Source organism: Cryptotermes secundus, unplaced genomic scaffold (genome assembly GCF_002891405.2).
Source record: "Cryptotermes secundus unplaced genomic scaffold, Csec_1.0 scaffold88, whole genome shotgun sequence".
Classification (NCBI taxonomy): domain Eukaryota; kingdom Metazoa; phylum Arthropoda; class Insecta; order Blattodea; family Kalotermitidae; genus Cryptotermes; species Cryptotermes secundus.
The window spans coordinates 1851207-1871613 of record NW_019724585.1 but is presented as its reverse complement, the minus strand read 5'-3'; the positions used below and the strand labels follow the sequence as shown (position 1 = coordinate 1871613).

The following is a 20407-nucleotide window of genomic DNA, read 5'->3' as shown; positions in this document are numbered from 1 at the left end:
ACTTATATTTGAAAGAAAACATAACAAAAACAAAATATGACTTTGACTTCAAGCACTGATAATGATGTTTGCTTAACACATATTCTAACTAACTCACAATCATGGGTTTTGGATTTTGAACTGTATCAGACATTATAAAACTAAGCCTATTTGGGCGCTGTTGGCACAATGCACCAATGGGCAAGAAGTATGAAAATAACTTTAAAACTAAATAAAATGATACACCTTGGCATTTACTTCACCCAGCATATTTGCTAGATGTGGCTTTCCAAGACAAGTCAGCACCTAAGGAAGGTACTGCATAAGAAGACCATGTATTACCCAGCACAGGCAATTTAAATCCTGACCTTGGTAGCAGTGCTGTGTTTTGTTTGGTAAAAGGGTAAAACAGAATGAGATAATTTTAACATATACTCAGGTTACAGTGACAAATAAAGCAGTAAAACACAATTTGTTACTACACTAAACAAAGCAGTGATTCCAACTACAAAATAATAAATGTGTTTCTTGCTTTGTTTATCAGCATGCTCAGTATTGCAGGCACATCCACTCTATCAGAAGCGTCACTTAAACTGCAATCACTGAAGATGCTGACTTCATCTGCTGTTTCTTTGTCTCTCTCAACTACTGTCAGAGTTCCTTTGTCACAAAATCTCATTTCTGCTATCAATACAAACCATGAGGAGGTGGACCGAGGAAACAGCATAGGGACCGAAACCTGGCTGCAGGACACCGCCAGAAACCGAAGGAGACGACACAGGAAAAGTGTGGATCCTGGAAGAGATTGGCTGTCACCCGCAAAGCGACAGCCCACTGTGTGAAAGTGACATGGCAACGGAAAACTTCGTCTGGAGAAACCGGACCAGGGACATCATACTAGGAACCTCGAAAGGCTGGACTCTCGTGAGGATACAACGGGTGCAACAGCAATGTAACAGAGGAATAAGGATCGAGACATACAGGAAGAAAACTGGACTGGAGATCGCGAAGCAAATTACCAGATCTCCTGCCAGATTACAAAACACCAAAAACTGGACACTGCGGAGGGGCTGACCTCCTTGAAAACAGAAAAAAGGGAAAACAGAGCAGGTGCCGGTAATGTAGAAGCACCAGCCTCCCCAGTTAGAGTGAGTGAGTGAGTGAGTGAGAGAGAGAGAGCGCAAGCTAGAAAGATACAGAAAACCTCTGGATGATGATGATGATGATGATGATGATGAGAACCTGTGGAAGTCTACCACGGAGCTGCTCAGGATGAGCACCTCTGAAGGAGGGGGCAGATGCATCGATCGGAAAATGAACACAAACAAACAGCACATCTTGCAGGAAGACGTTGCAAGCAAGAACCCAAGGAAAAGAAAGAACGATGACACACCATTAGGCTGTTTGGAATGAATAGCCTTAAGAAGGGAGTAATGTGGAGTGCTGCCTAAAAGCCAAAATATCTGAGTAGGTGTCCACTGCTAGACAACGGCTCACTAATTATGTTTCCCATACAACAAGGAACAGTTAATACATTGTTGCCTACACGGCAACTGTAAACGCGACAATGCATACAATGACAGCTGTTACAATAGGAATAAAAGCAAGAGCTACTGCAGTTCCTGCTGCAACAAATACCCTTCTTCTAGTCCGTCCAACGGTAGAAGATAAGAGACCAAATGGAAGACAGGACAGATCAAACCTGTGTGGAGGCAGGGTCGAATAAATCCACTGTGACCCTGTGAGTCATAGAAGGTGACAAAAAGGGAAGTCTCAAATCTCAGACAATAAAATATGGTGGCAAGTCCCAAGGGACTCATACCAGAGAAAGACTGAGCTGGCAAGGACCAGCATCATATACAAAAGACAGACCCATTCTTTCATCAGAGAGGGCGCCACACAGAAACAAGACCGTAAATGTGAAACAGTAATAAATATCTGGTCATGAGACCCTGGCAGGGCTCGACACCAAGACTTACCGACTGAGAGTCAGTCGCAATGTGACTTTGACTTCGAGGACAGATCAGATGAGTGGTGAACAGAGCAGAGCTGAGAAACCAGCTCAGGCAAGTACTAGAAGACAAAATGTGTGAGATAACGGGCTAGCCAAGTTGCATTGTCTGCAAGACGCTATTTTAGAGTGATTGTAGTTGTAACTGTAAACGACTTGTCCAATAAAAGCTTTGTCTAATCCAGAATCCACAATTGCTTGTCATGGATCCTCAGATACATTACAGTATTTAATCTGTTTGTTTCATCTTCCATCAAGCCATCTCTCTCTTCCAATAATGTTCAGCTCTTTTTCTGACATGGCTAATGGCTCCTGTCCAGTCATTTTTAGTAAATCTGCTGAAAGCATCAGATGCTATCTTCTTTGGTTCAGACAGCAGTAGAGTGGACATGTTTCTTTCACAAGCTATATCAGTTATATCAGGTTAAAATCCAGATGGAGGTAGATTTATGGGAGTCAGACATTTCAGACTTAGAATCATAAATAAGAAATTCATCAGGAATGAATCCCATCATTCCTCCAGCATGTATTTAGCTTACAAACTGACTACCACTACTGTCACCATATACATCTGGCAAACAGTTACTCTGCCAGTTTTTCCTGAGAGTGCACTGAATATCAAACCCCATTTCATCAACACATAGCACAAATCATTTGTTTCTGGTTTCACTTCGAGACTACGTGTATATAAGTAGTCCAATCGTACATCAGAAGTCAGTCACAGAACGAGAAAGTGAATGGAGTGAGCCCTCCACAGTCAAGCAAGAAGTGTTTGGCTGAAGACTAATTGTGAGTTATTGTAACTAACTGTGATTAAGACAGATTGTAACCGACGGCATTAATAAATCTATATAAATAAAGCTATAAACATGTGATAATACAAACACTGCACATAATTACAAGGAATGATATATGAATATATTATGATATAAAATGCAACCTTCTGACATCCTACATTCAATAGTTTAAAATTATTTTGATACAACTGTACAGTGAATTCTCAGTTATCTGTAGTAACGGAGGAGAGAGGAAGAGCAGATAATTAAAAACCATGGATAATCCAAAAATGTGGGAATACTGGCTATCTATGCTGCATTAAACCCTGTAAATCACTTAAATATGACTTACTTGTCAACCTACTGGTTACTAAACAGTGAGAAAAGTATTGCTCCAATACAACAAAGCAACCCCTCTTTAGTGGTAGTAGACTGGGGGCAAGAGCAATCAAATAAAATAAAAGTTACAAAAGGGTGATATATACAGTCTACTTACAATCACTATAAACCATCATTGACATATATATTACTGACTGAAACAAATGTAATGGACAGCACTTAAATCATTACTGTAAGCTACACTGAATAACTAGGGGGTTGTAAGTCCCACAATTAATCTGCCAGTGGGTACTGACAGCCTATTGTATAAAAAATTGTTTAGCAAACTGTAAGTATCAAAAGACTCCATCAAAAACTGCTCACAAAATTACAGTTATATTCATGGTGCTTCCATAGAAGGAAACTGAAGAAGGAGACTAAAGGCCAAAAAGTCAACAGTAACTGTTACTTACTTTGTTTCATTGATGCAAGATAAAAGCAATGCTAAAAGAGAAACATATACCCTCAAAAAATGAAACCTACAGTTTAAAATTTTCTCTGAAGGTCACATTGGGATTTAAATCATCTTCACAAAGTTGCCAGTAATGCCAAAGATCTCTCACACAACACTGTTCACATGCAAGGTGCAACTTTAACCTGTTATGAATAGTTATATATTTCTATTATACTATGTATGGTATGTTTTTGAAGCTCACTAATAGAAATTATGGAACCAAACAAGAACCGAGGTTCTAAACGCTCTGATTAAGAAATATTAAATCAACATTTCTAACAGTACTACTACAATTCCTTATTTTAACAATGTGTATAAAAAGGGTAATTAAAAAACTTAAAATCATATTGTTCTGTCTTCAGGGATGTAATGCCATGTAGTCCACTAAACACCAGCCAATGTTTCAAAGAAAAATGTGCCTCCATTTTCAGGACTGAAAAGTAGGACAAGCAAGATACCAAGATCTCTGCTTGCTGCCTGTTTCATGCTGGTTTCTTGCATGGATTACTCTTCAATCCTGAAGATGGAGGCAACATGCTCCTGCAAAACATGGGCTGGCTTTCAATGGAATGGACTACACAGCATTGTAGCCCAGAAGAGAGAGCCATTCATAATCACCACTGTGATAATCTCAAATTCTGAATGTAGGATTGTAGGAACAAGATTAATAATAAATTAAATCAGGATTCCATATTAAGATCTCTGTATGCCCACACAATATTACTTAACCAGTCAATTGGTTATGATGGCTACAGACATCATGCAGCTCTGTGTATTGTTGTGGCTATGTCTACAGACACTACACATGTTTCTAACTATTTCACTGTAGGTATAATGCCAGTAAGCAATGGAAACTTGCATGTTGTGCTTGCAAGATGTTCTAGCTACTTCCGAGAAGAGCAAGAAGTTACTGATTGCGTGATAGCTGTCCTGGGTTCAAGTTATTTCGACTAAATATTATGTCAGGTCCTAGTAATATGTGTGTAAGTGATGAGGAGGTGTTTTATGAACTGTTACAAGAGAATGAATACATTTGTGTTTCAGAGAGTGACTATAACAGTGATAGTGAAATAAATGTGAAAATTTTGTTAGGTGGTGAACCAAGTGCCAGCTCTGATGAAGCAGAAAATGTCAGGGACAACAGCAGCATCCAGCATGGCATATGGGCAAAATCAGGTGCTGAGTGACAACATTTTCTATTTACTGGCAAGCCTGGCATAAATGTTGATTTAGAAGACTCCCAGAAAACCCCTGGAATATTTTGAGTTGTTTTGTAAGCCAGACATTGCAGAAGTAATAGCCAGAGAAACAAATCATTGTGCCCAAAAATTTTTAGAAAACAGGCCTAATCTAAAACTAAAATGAAGGATCCATCCCTATGCTGGTATTGAAAACTACATAATTATAAAGTGTTCACAGTATCTGCCACTTCAGTTGCAGCAATGTTTCCAGTGGTATAATCGTTTTAGTGATGATTTCATAGTCTGTAAGAGATAACGATTTTGCAGTGATGTTCAGAAGAACAGTTCAGTTCATTCAACCATACTACCCTTGAGCTTGCTCACATGGCAGTAAGAAGTGCTGTTTATCAATGAGGAATCCACAGTGTCACAATAAGCCAAGCTGCAAATGTGTGTTTTCGTGAGACAGATATGTCAGAGGACTACTATGATCAAGTTTCATTTCTAAACATCGCACACTGGTCAAGACTGCGTATACTGAATGTGAATGACTCAGGCATATGTATGAGATCAAGCAGCCTGAACAGAAATGAACGTAAGGGTGACAGTGGTGGAATTTTTGAGAGAAAAGCCAAAAGGATGGAATTTTACTAAAAAAAATATATAAACTTTAATGTAATGACTATAGAAATGAAAATATAGGCATGTGAAGTCTAATAATTGGTCTTTCAGAGGCTTTTTGTTCCATAATTTTATAACAACACATGATTGAGATATTGCATTTTAAAAGGAAGAAAAAATTATAAAATTAAATGACGCAGCAACAAATTTAAATGTTCAGGGGAATTTAATGTGCCACTTTGGGAACGATAAGAACACAGAAAATAACCACTTGACTGGTTAATACAAGAAAGTAAGAAGTACAAGGTTGAGGTGGTTACCAATGTCCAAATATTCTCACCAAATTTCACTGAACCACCTGGTTAAAAAGTTAAAGACTGGGAGACATACAGGCAAATACAGCATCTCATGGCCTACTTTTCTCCTTAAGGAAGCATCCTAAAAATGTAAAAAATTGCCAAAACCATGTTTATTTTTATATAGGAAAAAGAATAGAGATCAATATATTCGTCAAATACAGCTGCGCTGTCTCCATCTTTGCACTTATCCGTCTTCAACCCCCCTCCCCCCAAACCATAAAGAGTAAATTCAGATGACTTCACAGCCTGCACAGTAACACACCCGAAAATGAACAAACATATCTTTTACACAAATAAAATTAATATTTTACTAGAGACCTACATATCTCAGTCTCTGCATAGTAAATTAAAGTGCAATGTAACAAAAGAACAATAGTGTGAGGACAAAATAAATTACATTACAAAAACAGCTAATAATCATCTGTCCTACTGGGATGACTTCATACATCTTCATTCTATGGCTTCTGAGAGAAAAATATGCCTTGGAATAAATTCCAATGATATATATGTACTCCTTTCCTGATGCCAAAATAATGCACTCAATTCTATTCACTATCTTAAGGGCACTACGTTACTTACACTTACTCTATTGTTAGCTTCCACTAGCGCTTCCTTGGATATCACTAGTATTCACGAAGACCAGGAATTATTAACTTCAATGCATACTGTAAAATGCAGTTGAAAATATTTTGTACATCACATCACCACACTGGCACACACAATCTGCATGAATAACAAGTGATTTGCAATAATGAAGATGTGCTTCATACAGTACATAACAAAAACGGGGTTCCATCCAGAATTCATCATGTCTACTTTCTTACAGTAGACTTGCTAATCAACAAATCTTTTGTCAATGCCACACTTGGGTTATTTAAATTTGTAATGAAATAATTAACTGCAATTCAGTAATTCAGTTCAGAAAATTTTCAGTAAAAAAATTCATGACTGAAGTCACTAAGATGAAAACATAACTAAGCACAGATGACTTGACTACCCCTTGATGGATGTTAGTTTATTTTGCTAGCATTTGTTTCCACTTCTTTCCATCACTATTACAAGAACTGTAATGTATATCTGACATAAAGGAAAGATAGTGCTCATAAGCTTGAAATAAATGCAGATGTATTGAGTCTGATAATTCCTGGTCCAAAACATTATAAGCTACAAGGGGATATTCATTCACTAACAATGAAGATGCAAAAGAAATCATACTGAGTAACTCTGCACTGCATCTTAGTTAAAACAAACATACGCTATGCACAGGTTGTTAGTCACAGAATACCTATACATATTCACACAACTGAATCTTGCCTGGCTCCCACACGCACTCATGTACTCACACATATATATCAAGAACTGAGCTTATGACTTAAATTATTACCAACAGAACTGAAACTGTTATCTTGAAACACATATTAGTTTATTACAATATGCCAACACCAATAATGTGCAAATTACACAGCACACCACAAAACCAGAGACAACACAGATACAAATATAGTAAAACCTGTCTTCATCAAAAATCATCTCTTGTCCCAAGAGCACAGAGAGAAAACAAACATAAAATTACCTCCAATAAGATGAAATAGATAGGGTTGGGAATGAGAAATAAAGTCAAACTACTTTGAATGAATATTTAGTTTCCTCTTTGTACAACTTTCCTCTGTACTGTGTTTCTTGGAATTTATCTGAGGCAGAATATTCCTGTCACAAACAGGAAATAGTTATTTTTTTTATTGCTAGTGGGGTGGGACTAAGTCCCTTGCACTGCGGCCACTTCTGACCTATTGTACCAGCCCCAGATGATAGGTGAGGATGATTATGGAGCAACTGGTGTAATGAAGACTGGCAGGGGAAACCAAAGTACTTGGAGAAAACCTGCCCCAGCGCCACTTTGTCCACCACAAATCCCACTTGACCAGAACTGGGATTGAACCCGGGCCGCTGTGTAGGAAGCCAGCGACTAACTGCTTGAGCTATGGCGCGGCCTAAGGAAATAGTTAAGTCTGGAAGTTAACAAAACATGTACAGAATGCTTTAACAGACTATTAGTTACTCAAACGTCTAACACCATTACACCAAATTCCAACACTGGACATGGTACTAACTCAGTTCTATCCTTTCATCCTCATAACCTATTATTCTGAACTCCATCTTAATTGTATTCTCCCTTTTTGTTCTCAAAGAGGGCACTTCCCTATCAAAATTCTCTATTTATCACTTATCTATTACTGCTCAGCAATTGTGAAGCGAACACAGTAGCATGAGATCCTAAATTATGATTGGCTCATATAGTACATGAGTTATATACTGTGAAATGTTTCTACACCTAGAAGAGAGAACCTGTACCAAATGGAAATCCATCTTTACCTTTAAATGATGTGCATTTAAATGCCATAGTGGGACCAGTCCTACAGTTTTCTTTTTTTGAAAATTTATATTTTAGTACTGGCTGTATGAAAAACTGTAATATTGCATATTACAGAAGAAGAAAAATATGAAGTACACGCTGATTTTACGAAAATAAAACACAGATTGAGTAGTGTCTTTTTAAATAATGCTGTTAATATAATTTCATAGATTTATATAAAAATTTTAGAAGTTTCTAAATTTCAAGCTTCTCTCACTTATATTTTGGTTGGAGGCTTCAGGCTTACACTTTCATCAGTTTAACAGATGCATCCTACTTCCCTCGCATGTTCTGTCACTGCAGCACGTGTAGCTGTCTTATGCCTTATGCTGTTTTCCCATCACCAAGTACACTTTCACATCATATGTGTTGCCAGTGGAGTCACATAATTTGTGTATTTTTATACTGAAATGTTGGTGCTTTTTCAGAATATACGGTTTGAAAACTACTCTTCCTTGGAAGTGAACAATAATTTCATCAACTGCCAGATGTTTGGAAGGGTGTTGAATTTTTAAAATGCTTTATTCAAAATTTCAAACACATCTTGTATTTTCCACAGCTTGTTCAAATTTTTGTCCATCTTGTCAATTCCATTCTTATGGTGTAAGATATGTAAAACTGATCCAATGTTGTCCAGTAGTCTGTCAGTTGGGCTCTTACGCAGTGTCCCATTTGTACTGTTATGGTCAGGAACGGAACTATTTCATGTTCATTCATGTGCAATACAGGAGACGATTCAATGCCAGTGCGTCTCAGTAATGGTGATAGTATCAGTTAATGTCCACTACCACTAGTGCATTAACTTTTGCAAAAGAAACAAGAAGAAAGTGATACATGGTCTGGAGCCGTTATCTGTGTGTGACACTTCACTACTCTTCTTTCTTTTGGCACCCTCCACATAATCATTTACTCTCCACTTGCCAGGGTGAGATAGCAATGTCCAAAGTGAACTTGCTAGCTGTTATAGTGTCTGTTGACCTGGCTCATTCTGTTCATCTTCATCTTCAGAGACATCAGGCAGAGCGGGGCTGTGTGGTGTTTCATTAGTGGTATCTACACTTGAACACCTTGTACAAACATTTGGTGAAGGTGTTCAGTCCTGCTACAAGAATGACTGATCTTACCAAAGTTGTTTGTAATCATCTGCAATTTAAACAATTGCACTCTTACTTTTGGATTCTTCCCTATCACTATTCAGTATAACTTCAGGTATCTGAGGAGGCTTTAGGAACCTAGATTTATTTTTGGAGGCTCCATTAACGTCATAGAAACCACAGTTACAAACTACTGACTGAGAAGATTATGTTTCTTTCTGCCCTTGTGCACATATATATAGATATAATATATATGTGCACAAGGGCAGAAAGAAACATATATATCTTGTGACGTAATGTAAGCTTAGCAACTATGAAATGTCGACCTGGATTCATCCTAAGAATGAAACCCACCCAAAATGACATAAACTACCTCTACAGATCCTTATTTAACAATTTCCAGGTTGTTCTTGTAAGAGCCAACCAGATGAACGATTCATCCCCTGCAGACCTCTTAACTGTACAGCAGACCTAACGGTATGATTCGCAAGAAGCGTCTCTTGTGGCTGGGTGACTGCCTACAAGACCAGTATGGCCGCACAGTCACATTGCTTCGAGAAGATACAACAATGGCATTTTCAAGCACAGAAGACATTGTTTTAATTGAATTAGTGGCACATTCATCCTTCATTAGGTGCCTATTAATTAGGATGGTATTTAATCCCTCCTCCGCTCTTGCTTTGAACAGGTCATGCACAGATCTACACGTATTTCCACCATTCTCGTTCAATATCAGGATGTAAAATTTCGTCTTCCTCATCTTCGAGCATCAGTAGACGAAGAACACCGCTTTTATCCATGCGTTTCCCTCTCATTATCGGGAAGTAGTTATAATAATTGCACCAAATCTACCCGCTTACAGCCGCATCTTAGGAATGGTGCAATCATACAGCCGTTGCGGCTTGAGTCGTGCGGCTCTTAATCGCTTCTTGCGAATTATACCTTAACCAAGCCTTCTTCCAACACTGCTAATTCTTGCTTTCTTGTGAAGGAACCTTTGTATTTCTACATACACAAATCTTGTTCCCCGGTTAGAACACACACATATAAAAGGGCAAATGATAAAGAAAATGTTGAGGTTTCTTACAAGCAGGCTTTATTATATTTATGCTATCATTAGCCACATGTGTAAATTTTCTTAAAGTGACATAAAAGTACAAGGTGGTGTGTAAATGGCAATACTGGACTCCAGCTACAGGGTTATCAAAGTGCGTGGTTAGGCAAGTTTTGTTGAGTGCAAATATATATAGTGATAAGAACAAAGCAGCAGTTTATTTCCAAAACACCATTTAGCTGGGTGCTCCCATGTGATATTAATGCAGTTAAGTTTTGGAAACAAACAGAATTAAGATAGAAATGAACTAGTTTCTGGTGCATAACCCGAACCGAACCATCACCGGTATCTGTTGCAATCATCACTGGTTGAAAGCCTCTAGAACAGAAAGATACAAACAAAACCGTCCACCACATTTTAGCGACATGCTCGGACCATGGATGGATCAGAACTTCTTACCACATAGATTCATGAGAGAGTTTGATTTTCGTCCCCTAAAGTTCCCTTGATAAGTGGGATATTTCTGCCGGCCTCTAATTCGACCTGGCTCCGATGTATCTGTAAGTATTTCATTCTTGTAGGCATAACTAAAAAAACATCTAACCCTTCCAATGCTGTACATATTAAAGATATTCTGCTACCTTTAAATTTTGCATCCTGTTGTGTTTTGTATTAAGCTATCAGTAAAACTGTATTTTACTTGTAGCTTAGATATTATGTTAGTATATTTTTGTTTCAACAAATAATTTATACTGCTGAAAGTTTCAAATAGTAAGATATGTCTCTTTCACTGATTTTATTGAACAGTAAATAAAATTAGGCTAGAATGACTGTTGTTTCTAAATGATATATCTCATGTGTAGCATGGAAAGGGTTTATACTGTTATCTGCACAATTCTTAGCAGATAAATTTAAAAAAAATCCTATTAACTATAATGACAATATATAGATGTTTTGTTCACTTAGAGTACAGTGAACAGATTTTGAAAACCAAAGTGGTTAAAATAGAAGACAGAACGTCCTTCTGTATTACTGGGAAGGGCACAAATACACAAAATGATCAAAGTAGCTACAATAGAAGACTGAATTTCCTTCTGTATTGCTGGGAAGGGCACAAATACACAAAATGACATATAAATGACTACAACTTATTGGAGACTTGCTACCTCAGTGTAATTAAGCAACATAATATATACAGACCTCTAGACGTTTTATAGGAACCTCTTCGACCCAACTGATTCCCACTGCGGCATGGCGATGCTCCTCGGCCATCATCTGGTGAGTCTGAAAGTTATTCACTGTGTTACCTTGACATACACAATAACGAAATCTAAACTCAAACCATTTGATGTGCTATCAAAGATTTAGGATTTAACAAGGAGTCCTTCATGCATATCATAAAGCATGTTTTGAAGAGATAATTCATGTTCTCGGTTATGACACCACATAGCATGGTATGTGAGTACAAACGTTTCAGAGGAACATAATCCCTCCATCTTCAAAATAAATGTGAGACAAATTGGGAAAGCCACTAGTTACATATCAGAGATGGGGGTGGCGGTTAGAAACTAGTCATGGAGGACAGGAGTACCCAAGTAGAGGAAGGGATAGGGAAAAGGAACCTTCTTTCATAAATAAGAGACTTCCATGACCTGTTCTGAGAGAAACCACCTAACCTGTTTATGTTGTTGGGATTAATCTCAATCTCAGTTGCTTCCCTCAATCAATAATATGTCCAGAAATTGGATATTCTATTGAAACTAGGGTCAATGAACACCATTCATCTTTATCATCTGAATAAGTCAACTGTAACAGAATACAGTATAACCAGGCTTATTGAATCTTACAGCAGAACACCTGTGTCCAGCCTAGAGGCATGGTCTAGATCGTAAGGAAAGCAACAGATACTGATCTACATCCCAACAATATGCACACGGATGATGATTTCTTCTTGAAGTCATGGAGACTTTCCATTTACACTCAGAAGGAACACAAAAGGGCTCTTTCAAGCTTTGAACTGGCTTTTCTCCTCCCACATGCCTTCAAAGCACCCTTTATAACTACCCTTTTCAGAGCCTCCTACTCTTTCATAATTACCCCTTCATTCACCTTGTCCTGAACAAGTTGCTCCTTTCAGAGCCCATGGTTCCCATTGAGCCACCGTGGGATGCATCTTCTCTTTGCCATTCCCAGCTCTGATTGGTCATTCCTGTCCTACAGATCCATTTTCCCCATATTTATATTTTTTAGCTGCCTACTTTCCCAATTTGGTTAACTAGTACCATGCAGACAAACACAGTTAAGTTCTTCCAAAACATTGGTACCCATGTACCAGACCACACAGTGTCATAACCAATAATACCACAATGCAAATCTGCAGTGCCATGAAAACTTCAAATCTCAAGCATGAATTAATAAAAATTAAGAACACAGAACAAAGCTCACATGCAGCTGCATTTCACAAAGCCAGGATTTCTTATCTTATATGTAGATGAAGTGATGAAATAAGAGGTTCTAAATAACACTCTTCCTGGAAGAAACAAGAAAAATCTTGGGGGATTTTAGTTCAGATCTTGACGTTCAGGACTGAACACTAAGTTTGTCTCTGATGACAAAGAGGTCAGAGTACTGGTAGGGTCAGAATTTTCTCTTCTCCATATCGTCCAGACCAGCTCTGGGGCCTACCTAGCCTCCTATCCAATGGGTACCTGGGACTCTTTCTCCAGGGGTAAACCAAAAGGGGCATGAAGCTGACCACTCACCTGCAACTAGCGCCAGTGCCAAAAAATGTGGATCTATACATCCACTCCCCCATACACCTTAATGGCATAGTACTTAATTACTTAAGCACAGGGATAACTTTACATTTTTACAATGTTTACCTTCTGAGTTGTCTATCAATGCGGAGATGCATAATACTGAGTCTTAAAAGTGTATAGTATATTTCTGTGGTTAGTAAATATTGTATTCTACATAAGGATTGACAACCACATGAGTACAGGCATCTTGGCACCCTTGAAGGAATTTCTGGTGTCTAAGAATTTTAAAATATTTGTGATAATTTACTATTTTTCACTGATGATCACGAAGCAGTTGGTAATTTTCAATTTATGCATCAAATCTCTTTCCAGTGCCAAGGAATTTCAAATATCTAGCTTATGTTCAGGTGCCATCAAAAGGTTCAGGAGAAAATAATGGTAACATAAAAAAAAATCAAACAGTTCTATCTTCAGGGAAGTAATGCCATGTAGTCTGTGAAAATCAAACAATGTTTCAGAGGAATGCATTGCCCACATCTTCAAGCCTGAAGAATATGCCAAGAAACTAGCATGAGGAAGGTACGAAGCAGAGCAAGATATGTTCCTCAAAAACACTGGTTGACCTTCAATGGACAGCATGGCATTATATCTAAGAAGACAAAACTCTTCATAACCATTGCTGTGAAAACCTCAAATCGTATGGCTTATTATTTCTTACGAACGCTGTGTGAGATAGTGTGTGCCAAATAAGCGTTCTGGAAAATGTTCTGATATGAAAACATAATAGGCAACCTACCTGCCATCTAATTACTTGAATTTGCATCTTTGTTCTTTCTGCAGATTCATTTGGGACTCATGCCTGCCTCCTAACAAAAACTTTTCATGACTAACAAAGGATATACCAAAATTTTATCAAAAGACCAGACACAAATAAGCTTCTCCTAGCTGCTTAACACCTCAGGAAACCCCTGTTATTAGGCTACAGCCTACACTTCTTCAGAATATAATCATGAAGTATATATGATGAAGTCCCAACAACAAAACAGTGCATAAAATTCCACATCTCACCTCTAAACAAAGAGGTTCCAACACCTCTGCGCTCTTCCATTCTGTCAGCCAAGCTATCCTGTGAGCCACGGTAAAAATCTCGTCTCATGTGTGGACTGAAAACTGTGTCTGGGAGGAAACAGAAACATGCAAACAACTTAACATTTGAAACATAAAATAAAATACTGCAACCAAGAAATAAGAAGCATATTCTCTATTTAGGCTTGTACATTAAGTGAGAAAAGATGGAGCACTTACTTACCTGATGTAGAACCTACAAGTTGAAAAACACCACCACTACATATGTAGACCATGTTTATGACATAAGATTCAAACTTTCTCTCACCTGCCAGTTTACAATTCACTTTACTTTTATATGCTAACTTAATGGTTACAGGAAACAATTATAGAGTGAGCACAATCAAACAAATAAAACATGAATGAAATAATACAGAGCTGTAGGATAAATATCTAGTACATACATCAAGATATTCTACTGCATAATAGATGTACAATATGCAGTTCATAACAATATTGAATGTAATAAAATACTGCAACTACCCATTAACCAAATTAACCAGAAGGCTGATGTTAAAAAATGACTGTCGAACACAATACATTGCTTACATATTTCATCTGAGACTAAGGTGCAGCCAACAGGACATTCATTATATGAAAACAAAGCACTGAAGCCTCTAATGTTCCTGCCTGGCACTCTGATATCAATAGCTTCTATAAGTGAAGATCACGTAATAAAACCATTATAAATGTTATTTACAAATAATGCCTTAGAAGAATGCCATCTTACTTCTGCATCTCATTTTTCTCACTTAATGTCTCAAACAAGGCACAGTGCAAAGAATGTACACTAACAGTGCTCACAACAAAAATCACCAGCAAATCCCCTTCCTCGCTTTCATGTAAGCATGTATTTCTCTGAACAAGGTATTGGAACTTGAGATTACTGAGCTTTTGGACTTTGTACATTGTTCACTTTTCAAAAGAGTACAATGCTCCAGAAACAGACCCAGTTGCAAAAATGCTATTCTTTAGAATGCTGGGTGATGGAAAAATCTAATAATCAGTCGTCCCGAGTGTTATACACCATCATCAAAACCCTTCAGAATTTATAATACTGAAAGTTATCTTAAAGTGCAGGGAAGTGAAGGTTACTGAAGGTTATTCATTCTGTACAGCTTTAAGTTTCCCTTCTTAAAACACCAGATGCACTACTCTGAATACTTTTAGGGCAAGGGCAAGGGCAAAAATATGTTTCCCTGTGTTTCATTATGTATCACACCAAAATGATGCAATGGAAAGTAGAAATGTAGATCTAAACATTCTTACATTCTTAATCTTGGTAAATAGCGGTAAAGTTCCAGATGCTTGATGCCAAGGAAAGGAAGCCCCCAGGAGGCTGTGTCAATGCCTGGGCCAGTTTGGATGCAGGTAAAGAGATGGTCTAGACATGATAGCAAAGGGAAAAAACCCATGACCCTCTCAGAAACTTAACTCTGCTCAAAATTCTGTTATCTCCTTGAAGGACATGATGAAAAAAGTAATGATGAAAATTATGTAACAGTGATCTCTTAAAGCTGTTAACACAATCACAGTGGGAAGGTAGGTTTCTGCTTCTGCAGCTCCTGCAGAAACAAGTGGAAGCATAGGAAACTGATATTTACATATACCCTGATTTGAAAGTTCGTAACTCATGATTCCATAACAGCTGGCATATGAGGCATTATCATCAATAAGAAGGTTCGGACCTTTTGATCTGTTCCATTCCTTGTGTGATCGGTTGGTCTTTCCAGTGTAAATTATATCTACATTATGAGTTTCCTGATATGAGAGTAGTACAAGCAGGTTTTGGCAGCCATGGATTCCATTCTCTTCCTGAACTTTAAATCCCATTTTCCAAGATATGTGAGGGTAGTCTGGTGGCTTTCATTCTGAGTACCCCAAGCACAGTAAGGTGGTTACACATGTCTCAGTAGTTACAATGCTTACTATATCCTACTTAATAGCTTCATGACTGTAATTATGGACTGTAGATATAACAGTCTAACTGAAATCATGCTTTCAGTACATCAATGCTTGTGTACGGATGACGGCTTATAGAGAGTCAAAAGGAATATCATATAATAAACAGAACCCAGTCCAAACTGCTGATGCAAAAATAATTGGTTATTTAGTTCCATAAATTTCTTAAAACTGAATATTACACTACAACTTGGGCATATGGACAGGAGGAAAAAAATGTGAAATGGCCAGTTACCTCTTTCTCTGCATTAGCTAGACTTGCAAACCACTCAGGCAGACATGTAAATAAGACAGATTGCACACACCAATTGATTACCTGTGAGATTAGATGTAGAGCCCTTTTTGCTTCGACTAGGGCTCAGGATTCCTTCGGGCATATCTCCTCCACTGCCTACACCACCACTGTCAACATGAATTGTCTTTGGCCGAGGACGAGAGCCTGCTGATGTTTTGTTTCGCATTTTGGGCACGGGCTTTGTGGCTACAAGATCAGCTTTATCAGGCAGAAGCTTACCCTACAAAATGTAGAAAGCACATAACTGTGTTGCAACAAAATTAATTTTACGTTACAATTTTATTACCACTGCCACAAACAACCATCAATGCCATCATACCACCACTACCAACTACTTTCTCTCCTCTACAGTTATTTTTGGGAGATAACTACCAACGTACTGACATCAATATTATCATCATTCTTGCTCTTGGTAGTGGTCGCAGCCACTGTGATGGTGGTGTCCATGGAGGCAGCGGTGGTGCTGGGGGTGGCAGTGGCAGTATAGTAGTCATGATCATCATGATGGTGGTGACTGCAGTAATATAAGTCATGGTGTTCGTGGTGGCAGCACTTGTCATTATGGTGGCGATGGCTGTGCTGGTGAGTCATGCATTGGCACAGCCATCAAGTAATCTCAATGATTAAGTTAAACAGCCGAGTTAAACTGATGGCTATAAATTACACAGAAAAGAAAGAAAATCAAGATTTTCTCTTGCTTAANAACCTGCTTCCATGGCCGAGATACAGGGCGCCCATATTATAAGGTAAGGTTATAAAACCACCATTTAAGATCATTTTAGTGAAAGTTTCATGTTCCTATCTCATAGAATTTAAGAACAATGATGAATAAATAATTTTCGAGCAAAATTTAAATGGTCGGCTGAATATATTACCGCAGGAGCCGCGGCCGCGGAATTTAAATGACCACGTCAAAGGGTTAATTCATATAGTCCATAATCTGATGTAGCTGTAATTCTCCTAACTCAATTTAATGCATAAAATTATATTCTAAGAAGTATAATTCACATATTTTACACACTGCAACTTTCAGATATGATTCTTTGGTTAAAAATGTGCAGAGCTGCAAATAAATATGGCATTCATGCATTCTACCATTCAGCAAAACACAGAATGTTTGTTTTTCGGGAGTGTATCCCAACAATATTCATCAATGTCAAAACCGTAAATGAAGCAACTTTCATCACGCATACCGAACGGCCTCACAGGACATCCCTAAGCATGAGATAAGTACAAGAAAAGTGTACATGTGGTTAATGATTAAAATAAATTCACCTACTTCTCGCTCTGCCTCCTCAATGGCTTTTTTGAGCTTGTGTTGTTCCAAAATGGCAGCCCTACGCAATCTTTCCTCTTCCTTCTTTCGTTCTCTTTCTTCCTGCTTTAACTTTTCCAGTTCTCGACGGTGTTGCGTTTCCTGCTCTTTATGCTGTTTCAGTTCCTCTTGCTGCTGACGACGCTGTAGTGAAAGCATCATTATTCGCTCCTTCTTTCGCTCCATTTCATCCAATGCATTCTGCAAAATGAAAACAGCCATTTTTATATTTTCTCACTGTACAATGCACTCCAAAGTTATGAACACAGAGACAACAAAACTTCACCATTACATAATTCTGGAACAATATTAAAGTTCTTTAAACGCAAACTGCAGAACAACAACAGATTCAGCTGAAACTACTTCTATTTTAGAAATTATTATTTGTGAGAAACTGAGATTGCTGTGTGCTTGGGTCAGTTACATAGCAGGATACATGACTAGCCAAAAGCTAAAATATTTCATCCATCAGTAAAGTACAGAAATGGGTGGTACACTGGTTGCTACTCTTTCTGTCTTAAATTAGACTGTCAACTGCATTACCCTTACTTAAGTTGAGGAGGCCAAGTTCATGTGCAGGTATATGTACAGTACGCCTCAGAAAGCGTGGAAAGGAATTATACTACATGGATAACTGGATGTATTATTAAGGCTTCAGGATGGATATAAATCCAGTTCTGCTGCAAAATCTTTATGGCTTGCTACATGCACAGCGAGAACACTACACAGTAATAAAGATAAAACTAATTAACAAATTCAAGCAACTACACTTTCAGGTAATCGTACATTATATATCCATACAAGTGAAGTAACGCTTGATAAAGTAAGACAAGTGAAGATCAGATTCAATGTAATGTGCCATTAAACTTGATGATTATGCAAGGTAAGGCAAATACTCATACAATCTGACTGAGCAACAATGCAGTGGTACAATAAACACGACTATTATCCTGGACTCTGTCTCAAACACAGCACTTCATGATGGGCAGTGTCCAAATAATAATTACATTTACTGTAATGCAAAATTGTTATAAAGCAAAGCCAAACTTTTCCTGGCAAGTAATGGGTGGTTTGATAAATTCATAAAGCAGTATAACTTATACAACATAAAACTAAGTGCCAAAATTGTCACTGAAGACACAGAAGCTTCACAGACATGCCTCTGTGAACTCCAGAAAATTGTCAGTTAAGAGAGTTGCAGGCTATGCAGTGTTGATGAAATTGGAATCTTTTGGACACATATACCTTACATTACATTTGTCTCAATGGAAGAGCAATCTGCATCAGGCTTTCAATCATCACAGTATTGTCAACTGTCTTATTCTGCTTCTGGATGGTTACGCTGCAGATGATTTCATACTGAAGCCCATATCAGTATTATAAAGTTTTGAAAATTCTAGGCATCTGATGGGCTATGCCATGACTGATTTACCAGTGATACGGTACTCGAGCAGAAAATGAATTTTCTATCAGTTTCTTTTTTCTTCTGGTTGAAAAGTACTATCCTAACAATATTTCCAACAGAGCAATGCTCCCCTTAGACAACACACCAAGTTACCCAGAGAATTATAATGATCTTTAAGATAATTTGAGAGTTGAGTTCATCTCCAAAAACATAACTGCCTTGTTACAACTAATGCAAGAATAAGTTATAGAAGCACCACTGACTTCCACTTCAGATGACCACAAATCATCTAAATCCTTTGCCCAGAAAGAAGTTGTACATATCATTAGCAGTAATGACCACAACTGTGGATAAAGTCTAGAAGTTTCAAGAATACTAAATAATGCCATGAACTGCTACATGAAGCTGTACAAGCACAGAATGCACTGGGAACAACAACCAATCCTCAATGTATTTTTGTTAACCAGAACTGATGAAGCTGATTTAGGCAATGAAGCCCAGTGCCAGTATCCAGCCTGTCAACCCTTTGCTTTTAACCATTTTTCCATCACCAGCAAGCCTATCACTCAAATTTTTGGCAAGTAAAGGTTAAAATGTTGTTTCTTGATTTTATTTTGTGTACCTACTATTATTTCTGATGGATAAAAAGCATGTTCTTTTTACAATCATGAATAGAAATTCATTATTTGGACAAAATTTCAAGAACATATTCTTTCTGCAATGCAGGGGTATGCTATAATTTGTTTCTTGAACAACTCACTTTCAAGGTGGAGGTAAAATGAATTAAAACATTGGTTTAATTTTATTTCACTCCATATTTAAATGAAATGCAATTGCTGATCACAGAAGCAGCAAAATATGAAACAGATACATATAGAAGTGTTTTTGTGAGTTCAAGCGAATGAGTTCTGCATTCAAAGGCCTAACAAAAGCAACCTGCAAGAGACAATAAATCAAAGTCTAGTCACAGTGACGAAGTGGCAATCCAAATCTGAAAACAAAGAAGTACCTCTACTTGACGGGAATATACAAATTATCTGTGTGTTCCCTGTCATTTTGCACACTTCACTGGGCTTTGTATACATTTACTGTAGACACAAATCTACTACTGACAAGACAATTACACTACAGATATCACAATACATGTAGTCACACATTTCTCACTGCATTCTGTTAAATATGTGTAATATGAAAACATGCTTCAAATAAAAGTGACAGTCCTTAAC

General features: G+C 37.7%; 1 protein-coding gene across 5 annotated transcripts in view; it reads right to left on the bottom strand.

Moving 5' to 3' along the window:
* The window catches only part of LOC111862272 (patronin), a 101962-nt gene that overhangs the window by 11247 nt on the left and 70308 nt on the right, over window positions 1-20407 (bottom strand). For 3 of the 5 annotated variants that reach the window (XM_023847524.2, XM_023847526.2, XM_023847528.2), the window contains 5 exons: window positions 17741-17977; window positions 16483-16681; window positions 14148-14255; window positions 11521-11604; window positions 10780-10878 (listed from right to left, as the gene is read on the bottom strand). In XM_023847524.2, the coding sequence (XP_023703292.1) occupies window positions 10780-10878; window positions 11521-11604; window positions 14148-14255; window positions 16483-16681; window positions 17741-17977 (727 nt within the window). The remainder of the gene's footprint in view (window positions 1-10779; window positions 10879-11520; window positions 11605-14147; window positions 14256-16482; window positions 16682-17740; window positions 17978-20407) is intronic. The other 2 variants (XM_023847527.2, XM_023847525.2) reach the window with 2 other exon arrangements.